The following is a 21,662-nucleotide window of genomic DNA, read 5'->3' as shown; positions in this document are numbered from 1 at the left end:
AAAGGTTTGTTTAGCTATCCAAGAAAAATCTGCCACAAGACCTGAGAGCCACGTGAACCTGCTAAGGATGTGCTGAGAGGCAGCACATGCAGCACAAGTCCAAAACAAGCAGCATGAGCTGCAGACAAAACGTTCTTTCATTTGTAGTTTTTCTGCTCATGAACTGATGGCACATGGAACAAGCCACATTAAGAAAATCCAACCTACCTCGTTCCAGTTGGGCTCCGTGGTGTCTCTGTAAACTCTAGTTTTAGCCTTGTTCACGAAATACCCAAAAGAATCCACCTCTAATGTGCAGTACAAATCTGAGGAGGGGGGGCAGATGCAGAAACTTTGTAAAAATTTCTAAAACTCGTACCTTTTCCTAAGTTTTAGGGCGTTACTTCATTTATATCTTCTTTGTATTCGTACCTATAGCACTGGCCAAGGCAAATTTTGTCATCTGGACCAGCAGAATTACTTTTATGCAGCTGAAGTACCAGTACAGTGTTATAAATAACCTCATCACAGACAAGCCCTTCACCTATAACATGAGTCTGTTGTTTGCTACCATCCAATATTTCCCAGATCAATCCACAATGAGCAGACGGTGTACACCAATGAGAAATGAAACTTCCTCAGGTAGATATTGGATCTCATCAACACATCAGAGCTGATTTCACTGACAACAGCATTAGCATAATATCCCTCAGAGACAAGGTTAGGGGCTAGCCATCAAAAACTCATTATCTCCACAAAGTGATTAACTATGTGGTACCTAGTGTTTTTGAAGAACTAGTAGTAAGCTGCAGACATTGCCCCTATTTGTATGTTTTAAGTTATGTTAGCCAGCTCCATTGCATTCCCCTAAATTTATACCAATATCCTGACTTCACTTCTAGTTCTCCAAATCACCTCCTCACCATCATCCCAAATGCTGTAATCCTAAATCAGTCCACGACCAGCTGTCACAGCACCTGAATTACCTCACCCCTACTATCTAACCTCCGTCAACACCTCTGTATTAAAGAACTGCAACTCACTTGAACTTTGTTTGAATCCTGTGGCAGAGTGGACAATGACATTCAGGAATCCGTAGAGACCTGGGGATTCATCATCTGCACAAAAGAGGCAAGGAATTCCATTAAGTTCACAGAGAAGTCAAGAGAGAAGGACAGTGATGAGCTGATTTTACACAAGTTTATGAGCACAGGTTTACACAGGTTTATGTTCCTAAAAACAAATGTGGCAGGAGCATTTAACCTAGCTGTTTTAGTAAAAGAGAGGGGGATACTGTTCCAGGTTCAGTGTCTATTTCACCTGCAGTATCTTCTGGCAGTTGTGGGGTTTTACAATGCCACTTTTGGGGTCAGCATGACAGCATGGAAGAGATTCAAAGGAGAAAAGTAAAAATAAAAATGCCATATCTATACCACCAGGTTACATAGTAATAAACGATGGCCTTTGACAAAGTTTTGACCTAGGCTAACCAGAATTCTTCCAAAGGATTCCCAGGCATAGTTCAAAGGTGTCCCAAGCCAGGGCTCTAACAGGCATGCACATCCCTGGCATGATGGCTGCGTGCAAAATCAGTGGACACATATCGGAGGATGTCCAGGAATATTTTACTGATTCAGATGAAGCCCTATAATTTGGAGCTTGTTTCTTCTTTTTTGTTGTTGCAGCAAACATTGGGATCAGGATCACTAATTGCTTTCACTCCTGCTGTTCTCTTTTCGTATGCTATCATCTGCTTCAACTAAGCTACAAAAGTTGGCTACATAAGGTCTCAGCTTTTGATTTACAGGAACCATCAGTTTGTAAATCATCACCAGGCTGAAGCCTGTAGCAGATAGAAGCAGTAAAAGCAACTCTAGGGGAAATGCACAAAGGCAGACAGAGACAGATTTTCTCTGCAGATACACCATAAGAAAGCACAAACTAGAGGTCTCACCTTCCTTGTTGATAGTGAGGGGAATGTTGTGGACTGTCTGAAGTTTCACACAGGAGTTGGTCAGCATCTGAAGCTCCACTGATGTGAGTGAGAAGCTTTTAAAGCCTGCCAAGGAGATTCAAAGGAAGAGGAATTAAAATTCAAAGCAAAAGCTGGGCTCTCCCGTTCTGGACAGGACCTGCTCCCTAGACATTGCTTGGCAATCGTACCACAGCGTTCAGGTCTGTACTGCTGCTGCAACCCATCTCCATTTAGGGCATATTCAGCTCTGTTTAGGGCATATTCAGTTACTCCTTGGAGTGAAATGTCTCAATGGTTCACAGGAAGCAAGGGGCACTCATATTCTTGCAAAGCCAAAAACCACCCATGCCAAAATAAAAGTTTCTTTGGACTGAAGCCAGGTAAAAGGGTGCAGCTGTTCCCTCCACCTGGAGCTGCACAAATCTCTGAGCTCTGGGGTAAATTGGACAATCTCTCCCCACACATTCCCTACATGGTACTACAGTCAAAGTTCCCCTAGAGAGGCTCAGATGTGCACAGACAAAAGACATCCATGTTGCACTATAAGTTTCAATGCGTGGTCCTCTTTTCTCAGGAAACTCTGCCCAGACCTCACCCTCTGGACTCCTGCTCTTGGATCACAGTATTTGTACCAATGCCCAGCTGAGGGTCACTCACATTTCTTCTGCTGCTCCCGGATGTTCTCCCTCCACTCTGCCCTTTCATAGTCCGATGAAATGAGGAACGTGTAACTCTACCCAGGAAAACAGAAGAACATTAGTCTGACACGCCATTGAGAGCAGACCTGCCTCCAACATCTCCTCCAGTGAAAATTCTTAGCTATACTGTCCTTCTAGTACTACTGCCACTTGCCCTACATCACAGCTTTGTCAGTGACAGGCAGGACTCTGGCAACGTGCCTTCTCAGCAGTGTGCCAGTGGTACCAACATGGACTCCTGCAGTCAGAGCTTTCACGGAGCTCCACCCTGCAAAGAGCAGCTGTGTCCCTGGCAGCATGGGGTCCCATGATATTCCTTGTACCAGTTGCACCATGAAACCCCAGAGCCTCTACAGCAGGCCAAGAGGCTGATACAAGCTGAAGAAGCATGCACCAGCTTGTGAATTTTCACTGACTAGTAACAGGATCTTGGGAGCATCCTTTGTCTTTGTGTGTGCAAAGGCCACAGTGAAAAGCCCCAGTACTGCCAGAGCAGGTGATACCTTTGGCACACTGAGCATCCTGTGGAGCTAAAAGGAGATTGTTCGCAACCATTCAGCATCCCTGGTGCCAAGTGTAGCATACAGTTCTGAGGAGACAGCCCTGAATGCACTAAGCCTTGAGCTTGAAGGGGAGTCTGAAAGGGAGTTGCTGCAGAGCTTTTTGTTAGATGAAGAGAGCATTTCCTATTGCTCTGCCAGGGCAGGTCCATTTGTATATGGCATATACAGGCACACAGACACACACACAGTCCTTTGACAACTATCTTGTACACAAGGCCTGAGGCAGACCAGAAAAGCCACTCACCTTGCCATTGCGATTGTGTACCCGGAAGGCCATGTTGGGCGACATCAGCAGTAGGAGTGATTCCTGCTCTGAGAGCTTCTTTTTCAACCTCTCAATGACCTTGCTGCCCTTATTGGCTCTCTGAAGGGTGGGGGAGAGAGGGAGACAGAAGACATAAATGTCATTCTCCTGCACTTGCCCCCATTTACATCAACATACATTTTCAGACCCATGGTCCCTTCCCTCTGAGAGTAGCAAAAAGGCCCCAGGCAGGAGAAACGCTGTCAATAGGATTCACAGGGCTCCAGCTGCTCAGGAAGGTGTTATCACTGCAATATCTCTGCAGCCAGACTTTGTGCCCAGTTCCAGCTGCCCCAGATGAAGGTGCAGGGGTACATACCCACTGCCCCAGTTACACCCTGTATTTTCTGTTCTAGAGGCTGCAGGCAGCATCCCATCACTGGGCAGCCATAGCACTGCCAGGTCCTCCACAAGCATCCTTAGTCAAGCAGAGTGAAGGCAACTTCTCTAAAAGCAGCTCGGAACTCTATCACCAAAATTCTCTCCCATCTGCTACTCACCAATGTATTTTCAGAGGTCACCTAAAAACAAGTTTTTTTTTCTTGGAAAAAAAACAGCCCCAAAGCCAACCACGTACATTGTTTGGCACTGATGCACCAAAGCGTGTTTCCCAGACACCTGCACCTTGTGAGTAAGAGGCTTCCACACAGTGTTCCTCTTAGTATCTCACATTTTCCAGGAAACCCTCTCTGAAAGCTAGCCAGGGCAGAGGCACAAGAACCATGTTCTTTGGAAGTGCGGGGGATTTTCTTCTCATGGTACAAGCAATTTTATTCATATCCTTCTCTATAGACCAGCAGGCTTTTAGCTTTCAAAGCCTTGTTTCTCATTTGTGTGGCAAAATGGTTCAAAGTCTAACAACTCGGAGAAAACATGTCTTGCAGGCAAAGACAAGCCTGGGCCAGAGACACCATATCTGTGTCAGACTGTCCAGTCAGAATAATTTGTATGCTCTTTGTATACTTGCTGTTTGACACTGGTGAAGTCAGAAAATGCTAGAAAAGCATAACTGAGCCTGCAAAAATTCCAAAGTACATGCTTCTGACCAAAATCACTTGCAGGATCATACTCAGACAGCTAGAAGTCAGACTTCCTAAAAAGTGGTATGCCACACTCCCAGTCCTTCTCGTGTCTACAGCATAAGAGCTCCACTCTCCACATGAGTGCCTGGATAAAGCAGTTACAGGTGGTCCCATGCAAGTAGGGAAGCTACTGGCTACCATAAAGCATCTTTTGCAGTTCCTGCATCCTCAAAGGACACCATAATTCAAGTGGTGCAGTAGGATGAGCAATGATGGGCTGCGCAGCAGTCTAGATATCACTGCTAACAGAGCTGCACCACAAATCTCCGCTGGGTGGTCTGTCTCTGCAGGACTCCCCGTGCTGTGTAGGTCTGGGAACGCTGCTTCTATCAGCATCTCATGTCAGCAAAGATACTGAATCTGTTCTATACTTTGGATGGAGCGCTCAACCCCTTTTTACCTTTTCACGCTGGATGTCATTCTTGATCTGGGATATCTTGATCTTCATGGCATCCAGCTCCTCATCAGGTACCAGTGGGATGTTGGGCACTGCCTCAGACTCATCCACCATTTGGAAACTAAGGTCCGTGAGTGGGATGTACCATTTACAGTCATACTGCTGGCTTTTTCTGAAAGACAGAAGTTCCAAGCCTTTACTATTACTGGCGCTTGGCAACACCCACTCCCCCTTCCCACAAGCCCTTCCTCATTATAGTTCAGAAATGGGCACAGCTTCAGTGTGACTTCCAGGTGGAAAAAATCTGGTAAAAGGCTGCTCTCCAGTAAGAAACTGGAGTATTCAACTCTCATTGCTGGCTAAACCGAAAACTCTGCTGAAGCTGAGATGCAAAGTACATAGTCCAGAAGGGAAACCTCACCCTCCAATCTGCTTCTTGAGCTTGGCACAGAGGAATAGATCAGTAAAAAGAAAGACATGACGTAGTTTGCGAGCCCCCTCAACTAGCTCCACCATGAAGCTGTCCTTCAGGAGCTGCCGGTGCTGGTGAAAAACAGAGAAAATGTTTTGGTTAGTGCAGGAAGGGCCCAGGTAAGGCACTGAGCCCCCTCAGCAACACACTCCATACTCCTTATGCATGACTCCTACCAGAGCCAATTCAGTAAATTGTTCCAATACAGAGGGGAAAAAAACAACAACAAAAAAAAAGGCTGTTAAATGCTCCTTGTTGCAAGCTCTGCTCCCTACTGCTGCCTTCTCTCCCAGGGGCAACAATGGCCAGGCACCTCCTTCCTCGTCTGGTTCCAGGTCAGAGCTGAGGCTTGTTTCCAGCACCTGTCTCTGAGCCCGTATAATTTATGGTGAGTCATTGCCTGGCTTCTACATACCCGAGGGCCACGGTTGCTCACAGCACATCATCCCCTCCACAAACCAGTAGAGAGCAGCAAACACCACTTTTCTATCCAGGTTTTCCCTGCCCTCCCCAGGAGTCACTTCCCAAGCCACTGGATCCAGCTGAAGCTACCCCACCACTGAGAGGAGCCTACCAACACCTCCATTCCCAGCAGCAGTTTGTCAGCATTAACAGGTGAATGCCATTGCTGCTTCTTTATTATAACTGCTGTTAAGGGATGATTCCTGACCAAAATGTGTACCTAGCAAACTCCTCAGTAGTCCCTTACCAGCCTGTGTTTAAACAGGACCATCTGGATATGTCCCCTACCCCATGCCTGTTAAAAGCCTTTTATTTTTTCTCCCCCCAAGTCAAATATACATTCCTCAAACCCAGATGATGTAAAGAAAGTGCCTAACACTGATGCCATTATGTCTGCCTCTGGTTCCAGGAAGCTTTACAACCTTCTACATAAGAGACACACACTGGAGGGCAGAAGCATCTCTTTCCTATTTCCCTTACAGGGACTCTGCAGACAAAAAGGCTGGAGCGCTGGCACTGAGGCGGATGGGTCTATGCTGTCACCAGCGACCAACGCAGGAGTTTCAAGCCCTGCTCCACGCTCAGACCTTCTGTTCTGATGTGTCAGGATCAATAAGAGTTTGAGTGCACATCTGGAAGAATAAACATCTCCCACTGATTTTCAAACAGAAGTCAAGGATATGAAACTCAGGGCAAATTTTATTCCCACAAATTCGGATAACTGTCTGTTTTGCCTCGCTTCATGGCCAGTATAAGCAGGCACCATCAGTGTATCCACGCAGGTCTGCTAAGACACTTTTTCCTGACCCACAGTATTTTTCCTTTCTATTCCAGCTAGGAGGATGCTCCCCTGATACCAGTGAGTGACATGGCACTCATGCTGTACATGCCATGACAACGTCATGGCTGGAGATTGGAGAGATCTAACACTGCCCAACGCTTGCCAAGACCCCTCCTGCTGTTTCACTGCCAGCTTTCTCCAGGCCCATGCACGACTTGTCAGTAGGACTCGCTGCTGGCCTGCAGCATCTCTGCAATCACCACACATGCAAAAGCCATCCTCCTTTTCCAAAGGCAGCTCTGCTCCGGTGTGCAGCAGTGTGCAGTAGGAAAGCAGTTAACCTGAGCAAGGTCAAGACATCCAAAGCAGAACTGTGCCTCAGTTTCTCTGGGTTACACCTCATGGGTTTTACTTGCTGCATGACATAACAAGCCTTGAACACATTTACTGCAGAGAGTGGGAGTGCAAACCCCCGCACTGCCTCTCCTTCCTCCTACCATCCTTCCCATCTTGGCTCTCCAAATGAAAACAAACCACATCAGTCCCGAGCCCAGTACACATCATGGCAGGAAACACAAGGGAGAGAAATGTCCTTGCAGACATAATTCTTGTTTCCACAGTCTGTCCTAGAGCACCCCAAACTTCCTGACATGGGCTAAGAGTCTGCATTTTACTGTCTGCAGCTGCACTAGCACCACAGCAAGCTGCTGATAGTGTCAGCATCTCATCTTGGGGCCACCTGCCAATGTACAGAAGTCCTGGGAATCTGCGAGCAGCAGCAACCAAAGCTGCACCTTCCCCATAGTGCCAGGAAGTTAATGCTGCTCCCTAGCAGACTCTTGCACCATCTCTGGGCATGAGCCTGTGGAGATCTGGTATCCAGCAGTGATTCAGGCTCTGAAAGGCCTGTACATATGTTAATGTTTATTTTTAGGTGGGTGTGATCCTCCTGGCTTCTCCTCGTGGTTTTGGAGAGAATGCCTGCCTGCATTGATGTCTCTGCTAATGATGTGCACTTGTGCATGCCTCCCCACTCCTGCCCAGTCAACAAATCCCAGGTAGGCAGGAAACTAGAAACATCCAGCTTTAAAAATAAGTAAATAAGGAGGTATGTTGTCAGTAACAGAAACACTCTCCACAGCTGCAAAGAATTTCATTTGGGGGCAGTAACAAAGCAGGGAAAGAGATTTTCTGAACAAGCCAAAACCCTGATCTCAGGTTGGTAGATCTGATGAATATTAATTATGCTGCAAATCAGCTCAGCTCCTCCGGGGCAATGAGAATAGCTGCTTGTTGCCAGCCCAACCTCAGCCCATTGTTCTTAGGTGTAAAGATGTTCTTTCAACTCACTCACCTCTGCTACCCAGGCAGGCATGTGCCACAGTCCTGACCTGCTTTGTGTCCCCCTTTTGCCAGGCACTGGCAGTGTGTTTGGTTTTGGCAGTATTCCTCTACCATCACCTAGACCACAGTATTTTGAAGATAAGCATGTCTTCAAGTGAAGGGATGCCCATAAAGAGGCACCAGTGACTGGAAGTCCTTGTATCAAGCCTCCACAAAGTGAGACTAGAAGAGCCCATCGCTGTTCCCTGCAGCAAGGCCACAGACCTCCTCACACAGCCTGCCTGCTCCACCCAGACGACCCCTTCTCCTGTGACTAAATTTGCACCTAATCTGCCACTGCACAGGCCTTGGCTGTCATCATCCGAGCAGAATTTCTCCAAGCAGCCCTGCTCTCTGTCCCACATCTCCCCAAAACCCAAGCAGAAAGCTCAGCTATACAATGCCAAAATAGGGGTGTGATTTAACAGCCTTCGCACTTCCCATCTGGGACTTGGGTACCCCTCCTTTGCACTGAGTTTATTTTGGCTGGCACTCCTGGGTACAAATTACCCAGATTGACAAGACACAAGTTTTGGCAGCAGGATCTCTCAGAAAGAGAGCTGGGTGGGAAGAAGACAAGGGCGTATTTCCTAAGCTTGACTGGAAGAGAAGAGGTGAAAGGGATGTATTCCAGTCATCCACTCTGAGGAAAACACTAAGCTTCCTTGAGCTTTCATTCTTCATTTTGTCTCACTCCTGAGCTAGGTGGGAAGGTCTCCCACAGGGAGCAGGGGTACACTGCCACAATGAGCAACCAATGATCCAGGAAGAAGAGGACAGGAGAAAGGGTTTGTGGATCAAGTCATAAGGGCGTGGAGCTTGATATTAGGTCTAACTACCAGCTTCTCTGGGAAAACAGGATTTTCATTAGGGCTGGCCACAACAGGCATGCACCAGGCTGTGCAGCATCAGTGGAGCAGAGGAAGAGCACTTCCAGCAAAGGGTCACATCCTTTGTTGCAGATGATTCATCTTGCCGGGAGGGTTCAGTAGGTCAGTGGGAAACAATAAAAGCATTTCCCAACTGGCTTACCAGATCCCTGCCAAGCCCCACGGTGAGGGAGCGCAGGGCACCTTCCTGACCTCCCAGCATGAGTCAGCTCATCCTATCCCGCCCTGGGGGAGCCAGCAGCCCCCTCAGGCAGCACGTGTGCCCGTCAGGTGCCCAGGCCACCTTAGCTCCACTGGTCCTCTCTAGCATTTTGGGCACCAAAGCCCACTTTGGTCAACTCCCACCTAGGGGCAGCAACAACTGTTCTTTCAGTGGCCTCTTGCTAGACAGGGTCTCCTGAAACACAAAGTCTTTTGGCTTGGTGATCCTGCTGTATGAGATGCACAATACCTCATGTGTTTCTTAAAGTACCCTGAAATAACATACAGGCTACAAAAACACCAAACTAACATCAACAAAACAAGGGTTTAGTATCAGAGTGGCAGTCTGGTGGCAGAGTGACTCCCTCTCTTCCACAAACGGCCCCAATACTAGCAGATGTCCAGCCCAGGAGATTAGCTCAGCTACAGAAAGATGTTTGTGGAGGCCTAGAGGAAAACCTCCCATTTCGTATCAAAATTGAGTGAATTGGGATCACCTTTAATCTCTTACACAGGGCCTGGGCAGACTGTCACCTCCACGAGGCTGTTGCTAAGCTCCTGCGTTGGTGCAGTAAAATTCCCAAGTCTCCCTTCTAGACCCTGCTTTCCTTTTCATGTTTTTACCTGCTGCTTCTCCCACCCATTTCAGCACTCTGGACAAAAGAGCTCTCCCTCTACATCCTTCAGTGCCTGGATACCTCTTTGGATTGCCTACTGCTGTCCTCCTCCTCCTACCTCCGTTAACAAGCATCTCCCCCTTCTCTGCTACCAACCTCACGACTACCTATGTGCTCATCTATTCATCCTACAGTGTTTTTGTGCTGTTTGCACATGATAAATCCTGCTGCTGTCACGTACCACTTAACTCCAGGAAGTGTGGCAGAAGACCAGCTTGTCTGAGACACGTTACAAAAAGTGGAATGTAAAAATATACTCATCCAGAACCACAGCTGTACAAAGAGTTGTCTCCTCACGTGAGTGCCAAGGAAAGAGCTCATCCGATGTGGTGACAGCAGAGGCCTGCAGTGTGCGTGGGTGAGAGCCCCGGGAAGGACTGGAACATGTGTGATGCAGGAGGAGGAGGGTAAGAGCAGGCGATGGGTATTGGCATATGTCAGCGAGGAAGAGGTGGTTTGGTTTTCTGCAGAGCGTAGGAAGAAAATGATTCCTCGTGTGTGTGTGCATGTGTTGCAAGACCAGCATTGCAGAATAAAGGGATTCTCTGCCTAGGGAGCTAAATTGGCTGCTCTTTGAGCATTTTAATAGCCTTTTTTTTTTTTTCTTTCCAAAGCTTCTGTCACCAGGAGCTCTCTGACTCCAGCTGCGAGAGAGTGTGAAGCATCCAAGATCATTTCTGAGTGCTCTATTGCCAACATCTGCCCAAGGCAGCAGGAGCAGTAGGCACCAGGCCTCAAGCTGTGCATGCCTGCCTGGGTCTAAACTTAGTCCCCAGCTTTCCAATGGCTTTAGTTTGCACTTCTGTTCCCTTGCATAGCTCCTTTGCCCTTTCTTGTTCCTACAACAGCCTCTGCTAAGTCGAACAGGAGCCTAAAACAATGATACCCTGTCCCTTGATTGCAGTTACAAGCCACATTTAGATACACAGTATAGCAGTCTGCCAAGCAGCCTCTTCTCCTTAGTGCAGACATGGAAGGTCCACAGTAGCATAAGCTGATCCAAAATGTGATCTAGTGGACTTGTTCCCAGAAGGAACTGCCTGTCTGCCCTCTTGTGTGCTGAGGAGATAAGACACTAAGCCAAGGTTTAGCTTTCAGGCAGCTCCATTCCTCCATACCACTGTGGGATCACACTAATACCAGTACCAACACTTCAGAGAGGGTGGGACTGCATGGCCATGGGCAGGGCAGAATGGCAGCCACCACCACTCAGATTGGTCTGAACTACCCTGAAACAACACACTGCAAAGAGCACTGGATGAGCTGCAGTCAAGGGAGGGCCCAAGCATCTCCCAAATTAACTCTGTGATTTGCTGCAGTTTTATTAACTCCTGCTTTACAAGAATGGGCTGAACTATCTGGAAGCACAAGACAGCACCAGCTTCACAGTCATTTGCATCCAGGTTCAGATGAGAAAAAATACACAGTCCACATCAGCGATCTGTTAATCAGTCTCGCGGAGCTATCACTTCTTCCCTTCTAGCTTATCTGGCACATCCTTCACCTCAAAGCATACATTTTCCTGCTTCTCCAGGGGACCACCCTCTGTAAAACCTTAAACAGGTTCCCTGTTCAAGACCAGAGGATAGCAGTAAAGAAGAGTCAGTGAGCAAATAAGGTGCCTGCTCCATGCTCCTAAAAGGTGGAAGATTTTTCACCACTCCCATTCTGAGTCAGAAGATGCTGTGCTACTCAGACCCCCCTTTTCCTTCCCTCTGTGAATGTGTTTGATTATTTAGAGAGTCAGTGAAGTGGATATCTGCAGATAACCCATCAAAAATGTAAAAAATAAATAATAAAATAACCAAAGTAGAAAGGTAGGAAGAAAAGAAGCAGTAAGATAAAGGAACAGTACGGACTGAAGGGAGACAGATCCAAAAGTCTGGAAAAAGCCCTCCTGGCTTCCTTGTGTTGTCATCTACCAAGGGCTCAAACCCTTCCTCAGAGGTACGGGGACAGTGCTGGGCCTGAAATTCTTAGGGCAAGACCAGAAAAGCTGTCAAAAAACTGCAAGGCCTTCACTCCTCCCATACCCTTTCCTTTCAGTCCTACTGTGAGGACACATCCAAACCCTTCTGCAGATCATGGAGAAAACATCCTCGGCTCAAGACCTCTATGCTCTGCTAGCTAAATTCAGCCTCAGGGCCATTCCTGCCTTTTCAAACCCCAACCAAGCACACTGAGTGAACCACTCACAAACCAAACAGGCTGGGGTTGGTGCTCTCCTAGCTCGTCTGTAGCAGCAGTCCCCAGCAAACTACAAAGCAGAGGCTGGCCAGCAGCAAGGGCCAAGCTAGGTGTAGCATTCCCTCAGCCCTGGTTTGTAGGTTCAGCCCACCAATACGGTCTTCCCTGTTGTAGCTCCTTCTGTCCCTGAGTGAATGGTTTTACTCCCTTTGTACCCACCTCCTAGCACTAACTGAAATACTCATTCAGCTCCAGCAGATTAAACCATGTCCACGAATCACAGAAAGCTTTCAGTTTACATGCATAAACCTAGAATTATGAAAAATAGCCTGCTGAGCCAAGCAGAACTGGGGGGCTGGTGTGCAGGAAGAACATCTGGCATCCTGCAGGAAGATAGCAGGCAGGTCAGACCGAGCCAATGCCCCCAGAGCAGGGAACCACCTTTTGCAAAAGGGATGAAGACTTGTACTGCCTCCTGACCCACACCTCTTAGCAGCCCATCACTAGGGAGATTAGCCACTCACTTCTTCCCACAGTTCAAAAAGATCCTTAAAAAAAAGAGCTGGAGCAAAGCAGATTCAACTCCTCCCGACAATGCACTCAAAGGGGAAAATATTCTGCATAAAAGGCGAGGACTGGGGAAAAAAGACAACTGCGATCAGCACCTAAGCGATACATGAGGGGAAAAGGCTGTTTTCCCTCCTTCCCTTCCACCAAGGAAATTTCAAAGTGGTGTAAGACAAATAATGAGAAAAGCCATCAAAGCAAGCTGGTGATTCATTAAAATAAAAAAAAATGCATTATGCATTAAGAGTAGTCAATTAGGAGATGCAAACTGCACACTGTTCTGTCACCCCAGGGGAAGCACAAGCAAGGGGAGTGGGAGGAAAGGATAAGCAGAAAAGGAAAAATTTACAAGCATAAACAAAACCCAGCTATGACCCCAAGGTGAATAGCTTGTAGGAAACAGCAGCCATCACTAACCCACCCAGAGTAGCTGGAAGCTCCCTTTGTCTTCGGATTACTATGAAGAGAATGAATGTAGCTACTCTCCAGACAGAGTGGTGTCAACCAAAGCATTACTGCTTTGAAAAATGATGGCTATTGGTGCCAAATGATTGAAGAAAGTATCCTCATTCAGATTTCCAGAGTGGAAGGCTGGGAAGCATCAGAAGCAAGTACTTTTCTTCCCTGGGCTCAGTGCAAGCCACGTGTGGTGTGGGAGAGAGCACAAAGGGTTCCCAGTTCCCTCCAGCACACCTACAGCCCTCTCCTTGGATATGTAGTCATCTTTTCCTCCCCACATCATACAAGAAGTCACTACAGGGCCAGTGAGAGTGTGAGCAGGCCTGCTGAGCCCAATGCTGACAGGCCTCCCCCTTCCTGCTTCATAAGATCTGACAAACATACTGCTCCAAGAAGAGATCATCAGGATTATCCTCCCGAGCCTGCCCCTCTGCCTGGGCTCTAGCACTTCATTAGGATTCTGCATGACACTTTCCAAAGCCTGCATCCCTCATTGAGATGCTGACAGACAACCAGAGAACACAAAGTGCTCCCTCCCCTCCGAGGGGGCATTCCAGCCTGTAATTTCTGCTGTGACTCAATCAGCATCCACTTTAATGAGGCCATCTACTATCTCCAGGCCTTGGTGACTGATGTTTGAGCTTGTACCTCAGTCTCTGATTGCTCAATCCTCCCTCTTCTCAGCTGCAGTTTTCCTCAGTTAACAAAATAAGAATATGACCAAGAATTGTAAGACAAACAGTACACCCAATTCCCAGTACTGCAGCTTCTAGCAGATCTTTGTCGGCTGATAATCCGTTTAGCAGCTAAAAGCAAGCATGTTCAGCTGACAGGATCTGGGAATATATCTTGAAGGTTTGTGTACGTTAACAATCTCCTGGGCTTTGTAGGAGATGTTTTTGCATTGGCTAATTTGGGTCGCTTTTGATCAGCCAGTGTCTTTGGCACGCTGCCACAATGCCTCTTATGAATTTACTCTCCGAGCTGCACCTCTCTTTTGTCCAATCTCCTACATCCTTCTGTCTCTTAGTACTTCTGTCAGTCCCGGTGTGTCCTCATCGGGAAGGACTGAACTGCCTCCTAATGAAATTACGAGGCAGATGAATCAAGCCCAGTGAGGCACATAAGAGTTTACTATTGTGTAGGTCTATGTCCTCCTTGCTCGGTACCACATGCAGGTAAGGGAACTTCACAACTTCAAACGTCTTGGGCACATTTCAACTCCTAGCAGAGCCTAGAAGGGCTTCATCACACCCTCAGGAGTTAAATATCCCCCTTATTTTTCCCAACTCATTCCATTTGTTTTGCTTCCTAGCCCCATTTACAACATTATTCTTTAGAAATAAGGATGCAAAACTGAGTTTTATAGTGCAAATTAATATTCTGGAAAACAGCTTTTCCTGTTATGATTTCTGATGTTTTCCTTACCTTTTTCCCCTCCTAGACTTCCTGTTTGGTTTGAGTTTGCAGGTAAAATACAAATCCATTTAGTACATAACTACACATCGTAGAAATGATGTATGACAAATTATTATAACACCACTAAGGACAAAACTCTAATCACACTTTTCGTCTGGGTTTCCAAACAGAAAACAGAGAGGAGCTGTACTATATCCTTTAGAGAACAAGGACACTGCATAAACTGTTTCTTAGCAACAAACAAACGAATAGCTCAAGTTCCCAGTCTGCCTCACAAAGGCACAACCAGTATTTAGGAACCAAGAAAATAATGGAAGCAGGAAGACTCACCTCCCCCTTCTTTACAGTCATGGACTGCCGACGAGGAGTGATCTCTTCATTGATGCTGGAAAGGAAATTCTGCGAGATCCGCAGGGCATCCTGCAGGAGTGGATGATCAGGATGGCTCACTGGAGTGTGCTTGAGCAAATCCTGCCACCAGGAACACAAGCAAAGAAGAGAACCATGAGTACCACTGGAAAGCAGAAGGGTCTGAAGGCCCCTAACTAGAGCCATGGGACAAGATGGTCCATGACTTCTTACACAGTAGAATAAGGCTGTATGTACAGAGGAAGAAGAAAATGATCCTCTGCATTTTGTAACACCAATGGAGAGGTACCATCCATGGGCTCTTCCTCCTCAGTGTAAAGTGAAGAGGCTCCTGTGCAGCATAACAGCTTAATTTTTGCAGTCCTGCAGCTCCATGGAAAATTTAAAGGGACATTAAAAGGGGGGGTGGCAAAAAGTTTGAAAACTACCCTTCAGATACTTACATGCAGTACAAGTGTGCTGCGAGTCACTCGATCCACTGGTTTGTATAGGAGAGCTGTGGAAAAAAAAGCAATGGAAACATAAAAAAGAGGTACCTAAATACAGCCCCTACAGAGCAACTTGTCCAATGCCACTGAATGTACAGGCCCAGGTTTATTAACCAACGAGCTACCAGAAACCCTTCTCTAAGGTTAATGTGCTACACAGCCAATTAAACACACATAAACACAGAGGAAATAAACATGCTCCACGGGAAACAAATGCCCACTTGTGAGCACACCCTGTCAGACAGTGGATGAGCATACAAGGCAGTACCGAACAACTGCACACAGCATGGCACACTCCCAGCAATTCCCTGGCAACCTGCCTGGTCCCACAGGTCAGAATCAGGCCTTGCACTCTTAAAGTTGCCAAGGAGGTCCCTGAAAGGTCGACAGTGCATCCCTCCTTCTGGAGTTCAGCATGAAACTGTTGAGTGCTTCCAAACCCTGATAACAGGCCAAAAAAGGAAGGGGATTGGCTTTTACGTTAGTCAGTATGCAATCTTCATATAACATGGCTTATCTTCTACTATGTGCATGTATAAAGACAAGCACAATGAAAGCTGACCTTGACCAGGCTCTCTTGAGATGGCAAAAAAACAATTACTTGCAGGCTGACGTTTGTGCTATCACTGTGTAGGAGTCGTTTTCTTAAGAACACAGCAGTCCTTTGGTTAGCCTGGTTTTGCCCAAAGGGACTCATCAGGTTTTAAGCTGGGGCAGAGGTTTGCCCATGCATGCATGCAGTTTACTATGCACAAGCTCTGCTACTTAGCAAAAGGGAACCGATTTCCTAGGTAAAGCCAGCAGAGACTCCATAATCTTCCAGCATTTAAAAAGAAGTAGTGAGAGTGGAGGTTTGGCAACAGCCCCCACACAGTCCTGACAAACCAGTCTCCTCTGCATGGATCACTCACTTTCCAAGGAATTTTTCGTCGTCTGATCTTTAGATTCCTTTGTGCTTCTAGCCTTTAGATTCTAAAAGAAAAAGAAAACCCACGTAGCAGGCAGTCAATCACCTTGAAATATCACATGGGAATGTAAGAGTCTATCTGCTCCTCCAAAGAAGGGCCTAAGTGAAAATGGAGGACAGCCCTCTCACATTTCAAGTCAGTGAAGGAAAAACATGCTTTCCTTCTTGATAACTTCACCCTTGCCATGTCACAGGCACCCACGCATCTCAAATATTAATCAGGTTTCTTAGGAGTGTATGTCAATAGAGATGCAACAAAGCAGGGAACCACCTACAGCAACAGAGGATGGTGGAATTTTTAATCACCTGTAAGAGAAAGGCATGTCCATAAGGATGCAGCCATTGTCACAGCATGCATATGCCACCAATAAATAAAGTACAGGACTGGGATTTAGCACCCCCTGGTTATACTTCCTTATATGTGCTCTGAGCTGTGCAACCTTGGCCAAGTCATTGTCTTTCATGGCCAAAAACGAACGATATTTGTGACACTTTTTTTTGCACATGGACTATGAAGCTGCACGTATTAATGTGCTGAGTGCTCTGAAATCCTCAGCAGGACACTAACACAAATGCAAAAGTATCATTACCATCATTCTAAATGCAGCAGGTACTGGCATAATTTCAGCATTATCCTTCAGAAAAAAGGAAGACTGAGGGATCGCATTTGCACAGAGCCCAGCACCCTGCTGCCCTAGTCTCTATCTTCTAGGTGTTACTGGAACACTTTCTATACACAGTACTACTAATAAATAGGAAACTCTATGGAATGCATTTTAGTACTGAAAGAAAAGTAAGCACAGGGGAAGCTACTCTACTAATGAGCTGACACCACTGGAGCACAGAAGTGATAGGGCAAAGGACCAGAACTTGGTGGAAACCCTCAGTAAAGGAGAGAATAGAAGGCACTTGCACTCCAATGAGTAGTACAGCAGATCCCAATAGGCAAGCCTTGCTTCCCTTGTTTCACAGAGGGACTGTTTCACTTTATCTCTTTATTATAAAAATCTAAAGGGACATGCAACATTGAATGTATTCATTAGCTTTTTCAGAGCAATAAGCACTCCCAGTATCATTCGGCTCTGATTATTTATTTGGTTGTTTTTAAGGACACAGATATGAAGTTCCCATTCTCTTGGCAACTGAGTTCTTCAAGATATAATTACTGCAGTGCAAACAGTCAATGAGACCATGCACTGCCAGCAAAGCTGGTGGCCTGGGAAGCCTGAAAAAGCCTTCAAAATGCTTTGACACAAAGTACTCCTTTTAAAGAGAGGAAATCAGAGCGGCCAGTAAATAATCTAGATTATGCTTGACACACTTGCCATTTTAAACAGAGTTTTCCTGTGCTACTCTCATCCTCTCCAAGACAGTGAAGTCTGCAATTCCACAGATAGCCATAACACAAGCCATTAAGGATGGCTTTTTACATCACAGTCAGCATTATCATTAACAAGAGAAATATTTGAGAAGCTCAAAAACAGCTTTCCCTGCTAGAAATGCATGCAGGTGGCACAGAGCTGGGAATTTCAAAGTAATGCCAGTTATGACAAGATTCCTTGGGCAGAAACAGCACATAAAGGCTGTCCATAGGATAAACTCTATTAGGCCAAAGTGCAAATTGCTGTAAGAACACAAGCTGAAGCAGTGAATCTAGGGGAGTTCATAACTCCTTCAGAAGTCAGGGTGGCAAAGATACTTGGAGAATAGACAGGAGTGACACTGCAGGGTACTAGTCAGATTCAGACGTCTCGTGTGTCTGAATACCATGACATTACCTCAGAGATTTCAGCAAACTGAGCATTGGCTTGGCAGCATTTCTCTGCTGTCTCCATAGCAACTTCATAGTTATCCACAAAGGCCCGGTACACTCCCAGCTGGCTGGCCTGCAGGAAGCAAAACAAAATAAAATAATATAAACGCTAGGGAAGAAGACGGTTTTGGGATGGCCAGCATTGGCATCTAAAGATCAGGTCATGTTCCTTCACAACAAAGAATCACAGGGAATGCTGAGCAGGCCCAGAAAGACAGCTCTGACCTGTGAGCTTTGCTTAACCAAGGCAGGTGTCCTATGCATCCAGCTCCATCTACCCTGAATAAGTTCACTTACTGGCCTGTGAGGATGACACACCCTTATCACTGCCATCTATTTTTCCCTTCTGAACTGCCAGATCAGTATCTATTAATATTTTAGCTCATTGATGCAACTGGAACTGCTGGCTGTTTGCCACAAAATATGAATCAGACAGGAATGATTCAGCCCAACAGCACAAATGTGACCGCAGTAAGCTACTTGTTGGCTTTTGCACGCGTGCTGGTCACACGAAAACAAACCCAGATATTAACCTATATCTGCATCAGCAAACATTGTTGTAAAGGGCAGCAGAGTGCTGAAAATACAGAAGAGATCCAGAGCACGATCTGTTTGGAAGGCACTGACTGCAGCACTTAGGTGACAGAGAATGACAGTTCAAGCAGAAGGAATACACCGTTGGTCTGGATGAAGACACAGTAGGCCTCAGAGTCTAGCAATAAACCACGGTCATCACTGAGCCCTAGCGCTGATTCTGTTTGCTGACTTATTTATTAATTGCAGCGATATTCATGCCAGAGAACATAAGATCCAGCTCAAGAAACCCCTGGGTAGCTTCCAAGCTTGTCTGGACTGCAGAGCAGTTCTTATGCTGCAGAGCTCCACAGGCTGTGCTGCAAACACCTCAGCAGCTTGAATGTGCTTGCAGAAGTGTGGTCAGTACTGAGCCAACAGGTGGAGTGCTGAAAAAGACTTCTTTTTAATGAAGTTGTGTTTTTTTTTTTCTCCCCAAAAAAGCTTACACTTATGATTTCTGCACCTTCCCTACCACCTCTGCCCCACAGAGGCACCAGGCAGAGCAGTAGGTGCTCTTTTCCTCTCCTGCTCTGTCAAAACCATTGTGTTTCCCATTCTCTGTGGAGCTTTGTGCAAGAAATGATGGAAGAGAAAAAGGCACTCCCCAAAGAGTGCCTTCCGATACTAACCCAACAGAATCATCAGGTTACATATGCACAAGAATCAAGGGAACACAAAAATACAGTGCTACAGAAGGGCCTGTGATCACCGTCAGCAAGAAGCGGTCTTAAACAAAGGCCTAAGAAGCTGCACAGTGAGTCAAAGCTTGCTTGACAGCCAGCAGTGGTAAATAATATATTCAGCTCTTCTTCAATTAGCATTATGTTCATTATTGCACTACACTTTCAATGCAGTGAGAGGTTTCCACTTTCAGCAACCTTCTATATCTTTGGTTCAGCAACCAGCAAGAGGTGGCTTTGTCTTCTTAAACCAGTTGCTCAAATGGCATATGCAGAGCTGCTCACCAAGGCACCAGTTCAATCCCTGCTGGCTAAAACAAGCTGCCAGTGAAAAGTAGGTTCATATATTTTCATCAAGATGCTGGTGTGCATAGAAAACATCATCTTCCTGGCCTTTCTCCCCCTGCTCCATAGGCAATGGCATTGGTACTGGGCTACACAGCTGCTAACAATTGAGTGACCTTGGTAAAGTGTACCCCCCCCCAATAAACCCCTCACCGGAATGTAACTCCTACCCTGAGAATCAGAAGCACCTCAGGAATGCAGAGATTCCTTTCTTTTCTAAAAGGCAAAAAACAGCCCCTTTAATCCTTTGCTCTCTGCACATGCTAGGGGAAAGGCTAAAGGGGCCACAGGAATTTCCTAGAATGTAAACAATTTTTCATCTGACTCAGAAACTCAGCATTTTTCATTCAGCCACAGGAATATAGTTGATATGACTTTGTCCTGTTCTGCACTCAGAGAATTTTGTTGAAGTTGTTTGAAGGAGTCTTAGTAGCAGATTGAGTGCATCATCAGAGCAGCAAGGGGAATCTCAAAAAGTGGGCTGGTAGAAATGCAAAGCTGAAGGTGACAACCATAAAAACAGAGAAACTCAGCACAAGATAGAGCAAAGCACCACAGAGAGAATGAAGTATGTGCAAGGGAGCTCAGCAACAAGGAGAAACACTTATCTTTCAGCGTTGAAAAGTAGGGATTTTTAAACACTGCCATTGTCCCATCTTCCTCTAAAGTAAATGGCTTGATGACACTGCGGACACCCTGGAGATTCAACATTTCTGTAAAACTGTACTTGTATTAGTAGCACAGCTTGTTGGAGCCTTTAATTAACAGCAATGAAAGAGCCACTTTTGCTTTAGGCCCTTCAATGCAGTGAGGCAAAGCTATAAGCCTGTCATCTACTCCAGCTATGGGCTTTCATCCCTTTAGTCTATGCAAAGTCACCATAAGGAATTAGAGCAGCACCTGTGAGATGAAGAAGAGATAAGAGAAGCTTTGGCGATAGTAGCTAACTCACCAGCTTTTGGAAGAGGTCTCCTACGCGTTGCTGGTGACTCCACTGCTGCACTCGGGGAAAGAGCCCATCATAGAATTCTTTGTGGATCTCATAGAGCTCAGGCACTTTGAAGAATATTGTCTCAATCTGCTGACTAGTCAGCACAGGCTGAGATGTGGTGGCAGCTGCTTTCAAAGGCTTCATAGGCTGAAATGAGGAATGAAGGAAATCATTACCATGCAAACCAAGTACATCCACCCTTACCACATTACAACACATCCTTCCAAAGAGCTGTCCTATTAATAAGTGATATTTGCATTCATACAACTCCTGAAAGCTAGACATTAACAAACCCTCTCATGGTAATCAGCCACCCCTGGTATATGGATTTCCCCAGGATATTTGAAGGTGATTAAAATCCCTTTGCACTCAGTTTCCTCAATCTCTTGTGAGCTGTAGAGCACTGTGTCTAATAGTTAGCAGTGAATACTGAAAGATGGGGATCCTGTATGCGAGCACACTAATAACTCCTTAGTTGTGCCATATTCAGTCCTCTCATTAGGCTTCTCTTTCTGTACTGGAGAAGAGGGGAAACAGGAACCTTTTGCACTGAGCAACTGATAAGCCAAGGTACCTGAAGTTCTGGGAAACTCTGGGCAGAAGCAGCAGTGAAAAGGCAAGCACCCATGTTTGAAATGGTGTCTGTCACCAGTGCTTACCAGCAGCAGAGCCTCCAGGTGGCTCAGGTAGGTTTCCTCACTGGCCAGGATTCCTGACAGGACCCATTTTCTCATCTCCAGGCCTTTCTCCAGATCTGGCTCACTCTATAAAGAAGTTGTTAAAAAGAAAAAAAAAAAAAGAAATAGGAAAAAAAAAAAGAATGAGGATGGGGGGGAGGTATAATTCAGCTGACCACAGCATACTCAGTTATTTGATTTACTTAACAGACTAATAAAAAACAACCAAAATAAAACACCTCTGCTTAGTGTCTAGTTTC

General features: G+C 46.1%; 1 protein-coding gene across 4 annotated transcripts in view; it reads right to left on the bottom strand.

The window, feature by feature from the left end:
- BCR (BCR activator of RhoGEF and GTPase) overlaps positions 1–21,662 on the bottom strand; it is a 101,191-nt gene that overhangs the window by 21,428 nt on the left and 58,101 nt on the right. For all 4 annotated transcript variants that reach the window (XM_035556607.2, XM_035556608.2, XM_035556610.2 and 1 more), the window contains 13 exons: positions 21,385–21,489; positions 20,687–20,872; positions 18,099–18,206; positions 16,265–16,325; positions 15,309–15,361; positions 14,827–14,967; positions 5,420–5,541; positions 5,002–5,170; positions 3,460–3,579; positions 2,612–2,687; positions 1,934–2,038; positions 1,023–1,097; positions 208–305 (listed from right to left, as the gene is read on the bottom strand). In XM_035556607.2, coding sequence (XP_035412500.1) covers positions 208–305; positions 1,023–1,097; positions 1,934–2,038; positions 2,612–2,687; positions 3,460–3,579; positions 5,002–5,170; positions 5,420–5,541; positions 14,827–14,967; positions 15,309–15,361; positions 16,265–16,325; positions 18,099–18,206; positions 20,687–20,872; positions 21,385–21,489 — 1,419 coding nt within the window. The remainder of the gene's footprint in view (positions 1–207; positions 306–1,022; positions 1,098–1,933; positions 2,039–2,611; positions 2,688–3,459; positions 3,580–5,001; positions 5,171–5,419; positions 5,542–14,826; positions 14,968–15,308; positions 15,362–16,264; positions 16,326–18,098; positions 18,207–20,686; positions 20,873–21,384; positions 21,490–21,662) is intronic.

The sequence above is a fragment of the Cygnus atratus genome, chromosome 17 (genome assembly GCF_013377495.2).
Source record: "Cygnus atratus isolate AKBS03 ecotype Queensland, Australia chromosome 17, CAtr_DNAZoo_HiC_assembly, whole genome shotgun sequence".
NCBI classification, from domain to species: Eukaryota; Metazoa; Chordata; class Aves; order Anseriformes; family Anatidae; genus Cygnus; species Cygnus atratus.
The sequence above is the reverse complement of the archived record's forward strand: the minus strand, read 5'-3'. Positions and strand labels throughout refer to the sequence as shown.